Below are 14,500 nucleotides of genomic sequence, written 5' to 3'. Positions count from 1 at the left end.
CAGTAAGACATGAGAAAGCTTCTAATATTCTGTCTTCAGCTGGGCACAGTGTCTTCTTCACCTGACACTTTGGGGCTTTACTTTTGCCTCCTCGCTTCAGGAGTCACTGACTTTGACAGGAAGAGGACGCATCTTTACACGCACCCATGGGATCGTGTATTGAATTTGGAGATGCTAACACTGACAAGGCCAGAAACAGAAAATATGAAGGAAAATAAGATAGGAATAAGCAGTCTGCACATTTCAAAATCCTTTGTCATGACAAAGGAAGGCTGAAAGAAAGTAATATCTTCCTAGAAGGAAAAGGAGGTGAAAGTCTGTGTCATCCATCCAGTGCAATGGCAGCTCCGTCCAGCACTGGGATAGGACAGTCCCAGGACCTGCAGTGAGGAGACCAGCCCCTGGGTTGCATGGTACTTGCCTGGGAGAGGAAGTAGCAAAAGAAAAGACAGGCCAGGGAGAGCTGTGGTTTGCTCACCCAGAGGCATCAATCTATGAACAAGATACTGTTTGTCCAAGAGGGTCTCATAAGTGGGAGTACAGGGAAGCAGTCCTTGTTCTAAACGCAGCCTTGCCCCTTGCCTCCTTCCAAACATTTGGCAGCAGCCATAGCAGAGAGAAGCTTATCAACTCCTCATCTCAGAATGAAGTGAGGCTTCTAGGTACGGAAAAGGCCAGGGACAGTGAAGGTGAGGGTGCAGTTATCAGCTTATGCTATTTACAGTTGAATGCTCTTCTCACATTGGCCTGGTCTTATCTGTCCTCCTCCCTACTTGGCCCATCCACCTCCACTATGACACCTGATGGCAAACAGAAAAAAGAACAGAGACCAGGAGTTTTGAGCTACCCTGAACAAAGAGCAATGGAAAACTGCCTATCCACAGCTTTGATTGAAAAACTCCATGGGGTTGCCAGCGGGGCTGCCAAAAGCAGACCATTGCACTTAAGCGATATTTCCAAGGTGAAAGTAGGTTGCAAAGGGTCAGCAGGCATCAAACTGCCTTTGAGACAAGCTGCCTTACACAAACAATGATTTTATTCACAAGAAGAATAGCCTCTTCCTCCTGGTTCCACCATTCATCTAAAGATGCCAAGCGGACGACAAAAATAGGCAAATAAAAATAAATGCTCTTCACTCCCCGAGACTCTATTTATCACAAGTTTCCGTGCAGACAGAAAAGGAGAGCATATGCAACTCAGGCAGACTCATGCAGACAGCAGATTGGTACTTGCACCCAAATAGGGGCCTCTGGCCTCTACTTTCTCATGCTGCCATCTCTGCTCCTCTCCTCCCCCACATACACCTTTTCCCCATGTAGAGATTTAACACAACAAATCCCAGGAGTGTATTTTACAGGGTTTGAAGAAAGCTCACCACCTTTGAAATGCAAAGCTCATTAGTTCTTATGCTCCCGGGACAATGAAGCTTTGGTTTTCACAGACTGTGTTCTCCATCCCTCCCAGCTGCTTCCACCCACCCTACAAAGCTCTTTCCCATACACCCAAACTCAGTGTTGGCTGCTGCCTGGGCAACAGGCAGTGATCAGTGCAGCTCATGAGTGCCTACATGTTCCTACTCCAGGTGAGCCAAGGCAAGTCTAGCAGTACATTTTACCTTATCTTCACTGGAAGGAAAATTACAGACTATTTTCTCATGTCCACAACACTTATAGCAGTTATCTTTAAAATCCAACAGACCAGAAGTCTTCCTCTCGCACTGCATCACCACAGTGGCTTCCCCTGAAAGCTAGCCCACCTGGAAAACCAGCAACTGGGCACATAAAGATCAGTATGCATCTACATAATAGCCTGAATGGCAGCCATGAGCTCTGAGTAAAAACAGCTAAGAAGCAACCCTAATTCAGGGCATTTCTGGCTCTTGGCTTCTTCCCACTGGGGAACAGGGAGCAACAAACACTAAAGCAGGATTCTTTCAGGGAGAGCATGAGACCCAGGGGCTTCCCAAAACTAATCTGTGGATGCAGCTTTGCCCAGGAAAAATGTTCGTAAGCTCTGTTCCACGCATATAAGTGTCTGCAGCAATGTTTGATATTACATGCACATCCTCCGTGGTCAGCCAGATGCTCACAGTGGTGCGTCGTTTCCTTTCCAGCACTTTTTACATGTTCCCAAGAAAGCCCTCCCCACTTTGCCCAGGAACTTTCCTTTTTGAGTCCCCACCATTTTTGTTCCTTTCTTTTGAGGGGCCTCCTCTAACCTCAGTGATTGAACTGAACACATTTCCTTCTCTTCTTATGTCTTCTGCAACAGTATTAAATTATTTAGTCTGTATTGACAGGTTTTCTTCTCCTCTAGCTTTTCCAGTGGAAAGAAGATGCAATGATTTTGCTCATGCGTATCCATGCTGAGCATGAAAATCTCAGCTAGAAAGCTACACAATTTTTCATGAAGGAAGAACATCAAAGAAAGATTTGGTGATTTGTCCAGTTGTGACCACAGCCTCTACTAGCCAAACAAAGAGACTGCACACACCCAAAGCCAGCAGAAGCAGAGCTGAACCAGCAGCTCATACAGGGAAACCATTTCTCACATGAGCTCAGGAACTAGCTGACATGGTTATCATACTGCATCATGCACAGCATGCCAGGAAGCCTGCCCTGTTCCCAATGAACCTGTCTAGGCACAGGGGTCTTCTCAAGTATACAGTAAGATCAGGGCACAGCACTCAATGGAGAAGCTCTGCTAAGCATAGGAAAACCTGGTGGCTCCTTCCCATCATCCTGTCTGTACCACTTCCTTGTATCACCTCTTCTTGTTCCTCAGCCACAGCAACCTTGCTTAGTAGAAACACTATTTTTCAGCCTCTCCCAAACACAAAGGAAAGATTCAATCAACAAGATGACACAGCCAGAGCCATTAGAAGGCAAATATCAGAGCACTGTAAGACACTTTCACTGAAGAGCAACAAAGAATTAAAAATCCAGTCCAAATATTGATGGAAGGGGAAGAAGAACTGAGAGCAGAGCACAAAAGAAAAACTTTCATAGCTATTTTTCTCAGCCTACCTTGAAGACGCCACTTTTCCTTGTTAACAGGAGGGCTCATCTTCCCAGTTCCTCTGCTTGGAAGGCGAAGATTCTGCTTTTTACATATTGTTCCTGGCTAAGACAAAAAAAAAAAAAAAAAAAAGGAAAAGAAATAAACCTATATTTGTCAAGGAAATTTCTTGATAGTTTATATCCCAGTTATTTTTAAAGTACATAGGACAACACACAAAAATCTAAACCCTTATCTATAACTTGCCTTTAGCCAACAAGATCAGTATTTGCTAAGGAGTAACAAGAGGAATTAACTATGCAGTATATTATCAATGAGCAACAACATTTCAGTAGCACATAGTACATTATAAACATAACCACAAAACACAATCGGGCTGATCTCACTATGGCAGGTGAGCCTAATTGCCTTGCAATGAGAGAAGTTGTTTATTTTGTTTCAGTTTAGAGAGCTCCAAGAAAGCAAACAAGAAAAAAAAATAATCTAAGTTAAATCAGACCTAGAGAAATGCTGGTCATGGTGAACTTCTCAAGTAACAATATTTTTATCCTTAATCAGCTACACAGCAGCTGGAGAGATCACGTTGACCTGGAAAATTCAGAATCTCTTCTTCTCATCGATTCTCAACTTCTTCATGGTATAAAGTCAAGAGCCTTCAGGCAATGCATTCTTATATTATCCAGATAAGTCCATTAAATGAAATAGTATCAAAATATTCCAATTTTCAGGAAGGAACACCTTCTAGCATTAGCCTGCAGGTTCCCTTCCAGACCAACTAGAACTACATTCCATGAAGATCCAGCTACAGCAGCCAAATCAGAGGTCATGGTGCATGAACTGAAGATTAGTGCATTTGAAGTCAGAGAAGACAGTTGGTATTGGGTTAAAAAGCTTCACGGGATCAAACATCAGTCCCCAGGCATAGGCTCAGTGTTTACTTTTGCTGCTCAAAAGTCAAGTTTTACATGAAGGTGCAAGTACTTTCAAAATCCGCATCATAAATAAAAGCAATTCAATCAGAAGAAAGCAATTGCAAGACGCTGGCAGGCAAAGAGTGCAGATAGTTCAGCCACGGTCACTGGGGTGCCTTTGTTCCCTTCAGCCTCGCTATGGTCGTAGCTTTAAATAAAGCTTAACAAACAGTAGGTCACCACTGCCACAGGCCCAGCTGCACCACAACAGACTGCTGAGCCCAGGGAGGGCAGCAGGAACCACACCGACCACAGCTAAAAAACGCATCGGCTCTTCCCTGGTCACCCCCAGTCCCTCCTAGACTATCACTGGGGTAAAAAAGAGCTTCCCCAACTCACCACAAAATCTGAAAGCACACATGGTCAACACAGCCCAGAACTTGTTCCTCCAGCCCCAGAAGCCTAGATCCTCAGCACCAACCTCAGAATACATAAGCCCGAGCTCTCTAGCAGGCTTAGGTGTTGTTTCTGACTCCTAACTCAGAAATTCCTTTCTATAAGGTATTTCTTACCTTGGTCCTGGAGCAAACTCTTCAACTCAGCCCTCACACCTTGCAGCAATCCCACAGCTGGGGCAAGGGAGCCTTGTAAGTCCAAACACCAGAGCTGCTAAAGGACCACAGCCTGGCACCCGGCCCATGTGCTCTAACAGCCCCAAAAAACACCTCCACACAAAATTTCTTCAGATAGAATAAATCCCAGTGATAAGACGTGACCAGAGTGATTTGGGAAGTGTGCTAGGGTGGCTGTGTTGTGTTACAGGGAACACCAAATGGAGCCACGCTATCTATGAGCTCAATGCCCTTTCCTGCTCACAGATAACTCCAGGCCCCATCTCTGTGTGCTCCAGTGTACACGGAATGCTCATCTTTGCCCAAGCCAGCACCCATCTTCAGAAAGAGTTTATTTCAAAAACAAAGCTGTGCTTGGTACACATGCAAAAGAGAAATGCAAGGAGTTCTGCTCTTCAGTCTATCACTTCCGAGCTTCGTAACTCCAGGTGCTACTCTGAAAATAGCACTTAAAAGTAGATTTACTCTGCATTAGTCCCAGCTGCAGAGGGAATATCAGCTCTTGCGCTGCACCAGGGCATTTAACCAAACAGATAGTTAGCAAACTTGTGTATTTCTTCCACTTCACCACAAAAAAAAAAAAAAAAGGAAGAAAATCGTTAGCAAATTGAGAGACTTCCTTGCTTCCTGTGCCCTGTAACACACCTCTTATAATGGATTCACAGTGTGATCTTAAGATATGTTTCACTTTATTTCTTATAAAATGTCCAGGGTTTTGCAGGTGTGGCTTCTACACACCTATTGTAGCATGCTTTAAGGACCATGGATTGGAGGTGTACCATAAGGCAATTCTGATTTTAATTAAATAAACTGGTGTGCGATACAGTAGCCTAGAGTTTGTAGGAAAATCCTTGAAAAGATAAAGCAGTCAGGGAGGGAGAGGAGGGAGAGAAAAGGATAAAGAAACAGTGAAACTGAGGAAAAAAAATTGACATTGGAAAGTAACACAAAAGTCTTCCTTACAGAGGTGGAAACAAGAAGTTGGGGAAAATTATCCCACTGGAACAAAAAAAAGGTAGTGAGAATCAACATGATGATGTGATATACAAGTGCCAACAGATCCCTGATGCCGTCGCTTGGAAGAACACAATACCTTAAGATTTAGCTCCCTGTCACTGCTACCAGCTTTGTCATTATTTAAGAAAAATGCTCCAGGCACTCCCTACCACACCTCGTCCGCTTGTTTGCAGGGCTGGGCAGAGTGCTGCAGCCAGAGCCCTGTGTGCTGAACTGCTGCTGGAAATGAAGAGCTGCAGGGTAAGAAATTAGCGCATGAAATGAACATGGAAAAAATCATATACTGTTCTGCTTTTGCTTCAAAACAGGTTGGTTGATTGACAGCCAACCCTATATAATAATTCCTTCCAGGCAGATGGCAAGATCACGATTTGCTCTTCAGTTGCAATTTTCTGCTGCCTCGCACAAACAACCTAGCTACATGATCTGCCAATAGAAAGGGCCTGGGCTGCTTTGTATGAGTTTTACAATACTCAAAACATATGGATTAATATTGTGACTAGTTATTGTATTCCATTCTGCAAAAATTTGCCTCGAATTTGCCTCCAACATTTCCTAGCTGATTGTATGTAGATAATAGCTTCAGAAATCCACACAAAAGCAACTTGTAAATTGCTCCACCACCCCTGACAGACAATACTCTTTTGAACGTTTGCGTAGGTGTTGAAAATCTTGCCATACATCTCAAGCTCTCTCAGCACATATTGTTTTTAGGCTGCCATCTGCTAATGCGCAGTTCCACCCTAAGAGAGATGCAGGAGTGCTCCAGCCTCCAGTCTGTTCTGTTTTCAGATTTACTCTTTTATTTCTTCCAATTCCCAACACTCAGACTGTGCCATTCGTAACCCCAGCTGTACTAATGAAGTTCAAGAGACACATTCACATCACTGCTAATTTTCAGTGATAAAGAACATTTATTGAGCGGGTATCCAGGCAGTTGTTTTAATGAACCAAAGAAATGTTTCATGCAGTTGTGTCCCTGGAAGCAAATTCATTTGTCTCCATGTCATTGGGTATGCACGTGGAGAGGTGTGGGGCTGGTCAGGAAGCTTTGAAGCACTCGTTTTCAGTGCATGTATATACTAAAAAGCATGTATGGAGTTGGTGGCAAAGGAAGACAACTATGCCCAAAGAATTAATGTTTGTAACATCATGAACAAAGCAAGCCCTGCACATCACTGTGCAGAATGCTGGGATCGAATTATCATAGTAAATAAGGAATTATTAACATTACACTTCACTGATTTTGTTCTTCACTCAAGAACAATAGTACTCTTCATCTGACAGCTGATTTTGCTTCACTCCCGAGCTCAACTGTAAAACATATAAGATGATATTTAATTCTATTTTTTTGTTTGGAAACAAATTTACAAGGGATAATTTTGGTTAAGTTTGCTATGCGGGATCCATCACTAAAATATATTGGAAGCTACAAATTTAACTCTAGGAAACTGAGGAGTATGTTATCACTTGCTTGCTGAAATTTATCTGCTTTGATCCTTTTTTATATTCCTCTTCTCCCACACATCCCTTTTACTACCTCACCTTCTTCTCGGATTCTCAAAGATTTTGTTGTCATTTGCTTCTGAATAAAATGCTACATTTTGTTGGCATTGTAAGCTCTGTACATCAAATTGTTGTTCATGTCATACTGAATTCTGTGTGGCAAGTAGAGAAGTCAGAACAAGTGAGCATACATAATGGCACAGAAATCTTTCCATATTGCTTGCAAAACATGAACATGAATAAAGAGGGTCAAGGTAAGAAAACAGAGATTGGAAAACATGAAAATATAAACAGATATGTGTTTAAAGGAAGCTTATTTAATAGTTCTGTTTTTTTCCCCCATTGTTTGCAGTGATTCTCCTTCATTTCCTTCATCGTACAAAAAATAGTATGGCAGACTTAGGTTATATGTTTCCCTTGGTTCCAGTCATCAGAGTAAATCAGAAAAATCTTTTCGCCCCCCCCCAAATTCATTTTACATCTAACCAACAGTGGTAGTTTTTGTTTCTTCTATCTATACTCCAGCAAAAGACTGCAACCCTTTTTTTTACAAGCTTTTGGCTGCTAGAGACATAAACTCTCTCTCCAAAGTATGACGGATGAATTCTCACACCATGAAGTATGATACCTTTCAGAGAGCCTGAAAGCGACTAATAGATTTTCAGAAAAACATTGAAAATTAGCTTAATGTTGCATAAATAAATATATTTATGAAACCTGGAATGAAATTCCACCATGAGTAGAAAGCTAGGCCCAACTTACAGTACCAAAACTGCCTTCTGGCAGTTTACGTTGCCTTGATGGACCTGGAGTCATTTGCTGGCCTTCTGAATCTCACCTGATAGAATCACCATAGCAAAATTTTAAATATGAATCATTTCCCAGGCAGTGTAATATCCATTTGGCTCCTCCTTCCACTTCCCACAGGAGGCTGAAAAATGTTAAACTGTTCTCCTCACAATTAAATTCATGAAACACTTAAATTCTATGGCAGCCAGACACCAAGGAACAGGAAAATCATTTCATCTCATAATGTTTTAGAGCCCCTAGGCAAATGTAAACACTGTATGCTGTGATAGTCAAAGGATTTATTGCTCCTGCTGAACAGAGAATCTGCTGATTTGTTTCTAATTCCAGTAGATTTTTGAGGGTAATTTAAAATTATTCATTACAAAATTTTGGTGGAGACATTGTTTAGGAAGTTGGAACATACCAAACTCATTTGTGTGGAAATACATTTTAAACAAAAAGGAACAGAACCCAAATCAATCTGTATTGAACGGGCCTGTAACAGTGAATCATTACTGTACTCTCTTTCCTGCCAGAGCATAAAGGAGGTTAGAGCTGTCTCACATATCACAGCTCCTGGAGTCTGAGCAGCATTTTATGGGCCACCACTGGAGGTGCTGCTCTAGAGAGCTCAAACTGAGGCAGAGAATGGCCTAACTCACAATTATGTTCTTGCAAGTGTTCTACTCAAGACCAATTTCATTGGTTTTGCTGAGAATATCATCACTAAAGTGTGTGACACCCAAGTGCTTTTCCAACCGCTCACTGATACAGGACTAAGAGCAGCAAAGGTTACCATTTGGAGTAAGTGCATCACTGTTAATATATCAACTTGATGGAAACATCAGTGTAAATATGACTTTATGTTTTGCCACTTACTTTCATTGTGGCACTTAGCTTCCTGGAGCGCACTCATGTGCTGCAGCTGTACTTAGCAGCCTGGGGAACCATTTGGAAAGCGGAAGGAGAGTAATTTCACTTCCATGGCAGAGATTGAACCACAAGACTCCAACATGGGTTAACAGTGGATGGACGCTTGTGGGAGCAGCCATAAGGCTGATGGATATTCAGGCTTCAGCAGTGCACTGCCATCTTGTGCTCTCTTGGCTTTTGGTCCTCACCAGACTGGCTCCTGTTGCAGTCTGTGGGTGAGTGCTTTGGGCAGAAGGCACTTGCTTTCTGTCTATGTGTATGAGACCTAACACAAGAAGGCTGACCTGTGTCAGATCCTGCAGTCACTCCACAGCGCAGCTAAAGAAAACCATTAGGAATTACAATCTGTTCATCAACCATATTTGCCAACTCATCACCTCTATTTCCACTGAAAGGTGCCTGCACGTTACACAAGTAATTCAAAATCCTTCTTGGTCTGTCTTTACCTTCCGTGCTTATTTAGTAGTGCCAACAGTAAACAAGAAACTCCTTTAAAAAATGCACAATTTCTGAATTTCTCATCAAAGATGCCACCAAAACAACTCCAGACTGTCTGCCTAGCTGGCATTCCACTGAGACTGTTTTAGCTCTGCTCTGGCTAACCTGAAGCAAGAACTTGAACCGCAACTCAAATAAATGCTGTAGAGAATCAATTTTCAATTTCCTGCTGCACTTCAGATATATATTTAAATACTCACTACTTTTGGCACCTGGAAAGAAACCAACAATGAAATCAAATGATCAAACTATTCACCTGATAAGAGAAAAATCTGTAATAAATCAAGCAAAAGGAGACTCAGATATGGGCCTGAAGGCTACATTTTGTCAGCACTGATATAAAAGCAGTGCCGTGATCTTACTGTCTTCTTTACAAAAAAAATACCTAGCTATTCTACAGAGGTTTTGCCTAAACCAGAATACTTCTGTAGAATTCATAGACAATCTTAAAGAAATCATTCTTTAGGGGGAGAGAAAAAGTGGATAAAGTTCTAAGTGAGGCTGAAATCAGAGAAAGAGTTGATAAAGAATTAATTGGAAAAAAGACTCAGACAAAAAGAAAAGCGAACTTCTGCTTTTATAAGAGAGCCACTGGAGGAAATGCTGATGTCCTGGAGACCGTGAGTTTGGTCATTGCTCATGGGCAGACTTTTATCCTCAGACAGATCCTGCATCTCACTGTACGTTGCTATTAGGCTGAGAGCCTCTCAGCAGCCTGCAGGTTTGCCTGCTTGACTTTATTCTTCTCCATCTGCAGTGTCCTTGATAACAAACAAATAAGTAAATAAAAAGCCACTGAAGAAAATTCACACCTAAAACAAGGACATTGGAAAGGTTCATGTGAAAAGACTCATATTGGTTTTGACTGACGTGTTATTTGAACAAAATTGTAACAAATAGATCAGCGTTCCCTGAGAACATTAAAATGTTACCAAGTGAGAAGCAGTGCGTCCTGGCTCAGCCTCTCAACAGACCAACAAATGCCTCTTGCCGCATTCAGAAGGCAAAATATTAATTATGCCTGTGGAAAATCACAGTTGTGAGGACATGCGTATTAAACTGGAATAGACAAGCTAGGGAGGACGATAGTAAAAAAAAATGTGGCACCTATAATTGTCCTCCAGTCTTGCAAGATGTCGCTGCTTTAAGGGACTCAGAGGGGTAAAACGCCTCCCCTTTACCAACTGTTGTCAGGCTGTTCCTGAGAGTAGCTGAAGGGAACAAATACTTTTCTCTACAACGCTCTGAATGTAAGATCTCATAAAACACTCCTTTGATGTCAGAGTGATTGCAAGCCAAAGAGTGAAAGCCATGCAAACAGTATTAAGCCTGTGTCTCGGGGAGGTTTTATTCCTGCTAACCTGCTCCTGCAGCTTGTCCAGACAGCTGCTGTGCCGGGAGCCTTCTCCGATCTGCAACGAGCCATCAGCGTCTTGCAAAGAGGAAACAAAGAGAAATGACAACAAGGCATCAGATATAAGCTCATCTTGATGCAACTGCTCAGGAGGGAAAGGTCTGTGCTGCAAATAAAATAATAGGCAGGCTGGTGACAACTTCTGGATTCTTTTGTTTTCAGAGTTGTGAGACTACAACTGGAAAAATTAATTGGGTTCCAATTTTACCCTTGCTCTGTGAAAAATGAGTGAGCAGCTATGGCCAAAATGCCAATAATAGTCATTGTAATAATAAATATGACAGGAACCGACTGAAAAAAAAATAATAATTGTAAATTTAGAGCTTTTCGAGACTCCTACCCGAAGGACATTTGGAGGCTGCTTCTTGCAGAGTGACAGGACATCCTTGTTAGTGGAGTTAAGCAGGAATTAGACATATATCTTTCTGTGTGGTACCCTGTAAGGGACCGTAGCACAGCTCAGTATTTCTGTGGGTCTGAGGGAAAGGATGGGCACCCATGGAAAACTGCTGCCATGCTGTAAGGCCTTCCCCTCCAATCTCCATGCTCCCTACCCACAGCTTTCCCTGTGTTTGCAGGTTCCGTTACTAAATGGGCAAAGGCAAGAAAAGGAGTGCTTCTTCATGGCCAAAAGAGGGGTAAAAGGAAGGAGGCTCATCAGGCTCCAGCTAGGCTTTGCTTATCCACATTAGGTCATTCGTATTGTTTAAAATATGTTCTGCAATTTTTTGCACAGAACTGGTGTGGAAGGGTGTTTTTTAATTCCACTCTCATGTAAATCAATAGCAAAGATCCCACCACTTGAGAAGAGCTAGATCTGTATCAGTGCTCTGAAAGTCCCGCCCTTCACCAGCCTTGAAAACAGTGTCATGTGGGTAATTTGAAAATGTCGCACTTCAGAAAGGGTGACAGCAGTGACACAGGACACTCTTCAGCAGCCACCAGGTGAGTGGCCATAGGGGCAGAGTGGGCCAGCCCTTCACCCAAAGGAGCGTGTACTCTGCAAGCAGGTAGATTCACTTTAGCCTGGACACGGGTGCGGAATACGACTCCAGCAGAAAAAGAATATTTTGGTGTCTCACTGATATCAGTGGCATATGGGGCACTAGTGTAGTTAAGGAAGAAATCTAATTCAAAGTCATTTAGCTGTATGGATAATTTCACCATCCTGGTATTACTGAGCGGCTATGTATATTTGAAAAAGAGAAAGCAAACACCCAAAGGCGTTCTGTTTACAACGTTGCAATTTCAAGAAGTTGCTATATGGTGGAATGGGGTGCTGATAACAGGGGAGATAATCCAGTGTGATAGTGCTATCAGCACCTGAGGAGCAGTAACTGATCTACTTCGTATTTACCAAATGTACCCAGCGCTCCCTATTATGTTTACCCAATGATTAAAAGGAACAGTAAATGGAATGACTTCCTTTAATCAGGATGTCAGCTTGAGCAATGTAATGAAATTAGTCAGGGGTGAATAAAGGCTTCTGAGCCAAGAGGGGCATTTCATTGTTACTTACTTCTAAAATCAGTAACTTTGCTGTTTCTATGGCATTGCATTGCGTGATGCTGGGGCCTGTGTTAAAATAGAGTATATGAAAATTAAAACAAATGACCTGTTTTTGCATTTTGTTGTATCTGCTCTCCCAGCTTGCAAGTTCACGAAAGTCTCAACCGAGGATTCCTTTTCTTTAGGACACATTTATTAATCATCTGTTCATGTCTACCTAGTTACACATGGATGATATCTGACAGTTTATCCCAGTTATCATTAATAACTATTAATGGCCTTGTTGTTACAATCGAGCTGCATCAATTCACAACTTCACTTGGGTTCCTCTAATTTTTCACTTAATTATGAAATCCAGAATGCAGCTGTCACAGGCAGGCTTGTTTACTTAAGGGGCAGAGATTTGTCCATTTGATTGCTTTGAGAAAGGTGGTGGGTTACGCTATCAGTGACTTCGATTAGATGTGGAAAATATGTGTTTTCTTAATCCTCAAATTTATGTATTTTATGGGAGTGTTATTGTCACTCCCATGAAAGTTAGAGCATATGAAAGCTTTAGCTGCAAACAGATCCAAATTAAAAGAAGTCGTATTTTCTCAGTGCTGGGAAGGTTTAACAAATTTATGTGGACGCTAATGAGTATTAGTAGGCTTATGTAGGGTCATGGAAAATTAGAGCGGCTTTTTATGCCATTTAATACAGATTTCTTCATTGCTACATGCTAAGCTCTTTACTGTTAGCATAGCTTGCTTTGTCTTTTAGCAAGTGGGCAATGTTTGAAGCTTGGTGACATGGCTCTCTTTTTGTATTGTCGGTTTCTTTGGAAACCACATACTTTGCACAGCTTTAATGGAAAGATTTCATTTCTAACTTTAACTCATTGTCCTTTTCCAGAAATCTGCTTTGTATCTGTTCTGAAGAAAATTGTAATGCAATGTAGAGAGCTTATTTACCTCATTTCTAATCAGAACTTGATGAACCAACGGATGTCAGTGCTGCAGCAAGAACACCTACTATAAGAAAAATATGAGTTTCCTAAAGATACAGTGCTGAGCTCTGTCTTGATTATGTACCACTGGAGTCAGCAGTGTTCAGAGTGTAAACAGGAGTACAATTTGAAAGCATGCATATAGGGCTAGCATACATAATGCATGTCCTTCATTCATAAAGCATACTATCCTATGTTTCAGTGGAGCTGACACATTTCACCCAGTGCAGCTTCCCGACATTAGAGGGCTCCATAATCCACAGAGTATGGCAAGAGGGCGTTTCCTTTTGAGATCAGTGGAGATGACACTGGGACAGGATTATAGACTCCTCTTGGAGCTGTGGTTTGACAATGGTACTGTAAATGCAGCCTCTGAAATCCTAGTATTAAGTCACAGCTACAAAATGTAAAGAGTTGGCCTAGTATAAAATCATTCTACTGACTCATACTTGCTTTAGAAAGGCTGAGCAGGGCTTGATTTTGCCTAGAGTAGACCATAAGTCCCTCTCTCTCATAGCATGCTGCATTGCTTGTCATTCTGGCATTATCTGTCCTCCCAGGGCTCAAAAAAAACCTCGCACAAGCTCTATTAAGGCATTCTGTCAATGAGACATAAATGCAATGAGTGTCCATGCCTAATGCAGATCAAATCTGCATCTAAACATGGCTGAAACACTCCTAGAGAAACAGCTGGGTGCCATGCTTGTTGTCTATCACTATCAAAGCTCTGAAGGAGCTGTCACACAGCAGCATGGCAGCAGGCAATGGAGCAGGATCAGGCAGTCAGAAAGCCGAGGAGTGTTGCACTTTCAGAAGGAAAATGTAGAAAAGCTTCTGAGGCAATAAAGAAAAAAATAAAAACAAACAATAAACCCACTTATAAAATAATGTAAATGATCAAATTTCAAAAGGAGTTTTTACATACAATATCGTGGTCTTTAGAAAGCGCAACTTGTCTTTGCTGCTCATCAAAGAGTCTAATCCTAAAGTTATCTTCCTAAGGAGTAAATATGCTCATAAGTTGAACAAACCCCATTTTATGTCAGATAAAAGAGTTTTTCTGATGGGTGCTTGCACAACTCCAAACCTGTGAAGGTCAGCTGGCTCTCTGTTGAGGCATTCATTGGCAGAGGAGTTTCATTCAAGCCATTCTCCCACAAGTAAGTTGTACCCCATCAAGCTCTTCCTGCACCACCTGTATTCTGAGTAAGCGGCCATTTTGGACCCAGGCAGGTTGATTTAATTCCCAGAGACTGCAAAAGAAATCAGTGCCTTGGAGAGAATT

General features: G+C 42.0%; 1 protein-coding gene across 7 annotated transcripts in view; it reads right to left on the bottom strand.

Annotated features, from left to right (window-relative positions):
- FAM19A1 (family with sequence similarity 19 member A1, C-C motif chemokine like) overlaps positions 1 to 14,500 on the bottom strand; it is a 300,399-nt gene that overhangs the window by 206,886 nt on the left and 79,013 nt on the right. For 3 of the 7 annotated variants that reach the window (XM_021409372.1, XM_021409365.1, XM_021409369.1), the window contains exon 3: positions 3,027 to 3,123. Coding sequence is in view for 3 of the 7 variants with exons in the window: in XM_021409369.1 (XP_021265044.1) it covers positions 3,027 to 3,066 (40 nt within the window). In the remaining 4 variants the exon portion in view is untranslated. Of the gene's footprint in view, positions 1 to 3,026; positions 3,124 to 4,328; positions 4,470 to 4,501; positions 4,569 to 14,500 lie in introns of those variants that run through there. The other 4 variants (XM_021409368.1, XM_021409371.1, XM_021409366.1 and 1 more) reach the window with 2 other exon arrangements.

Source organism: Numida meleagris, chromosome 11 (assembly GCF_002078875.1).
Source record: "Numida meleagris isolate 19003 breed g44 Domestic line chromosome 11, NumMel1.0, whole genome shotgun sequence".
Classification (NCBI taxonomy): domain Eukaryota; kingdom Metazoa; phylum Chordata; class Aves; order Galliformes; family Numididae; genus Numida; species Numida meleagris.
This window is presented reverse-complemented; position numbering and strand designations above follow the sequence as displayed.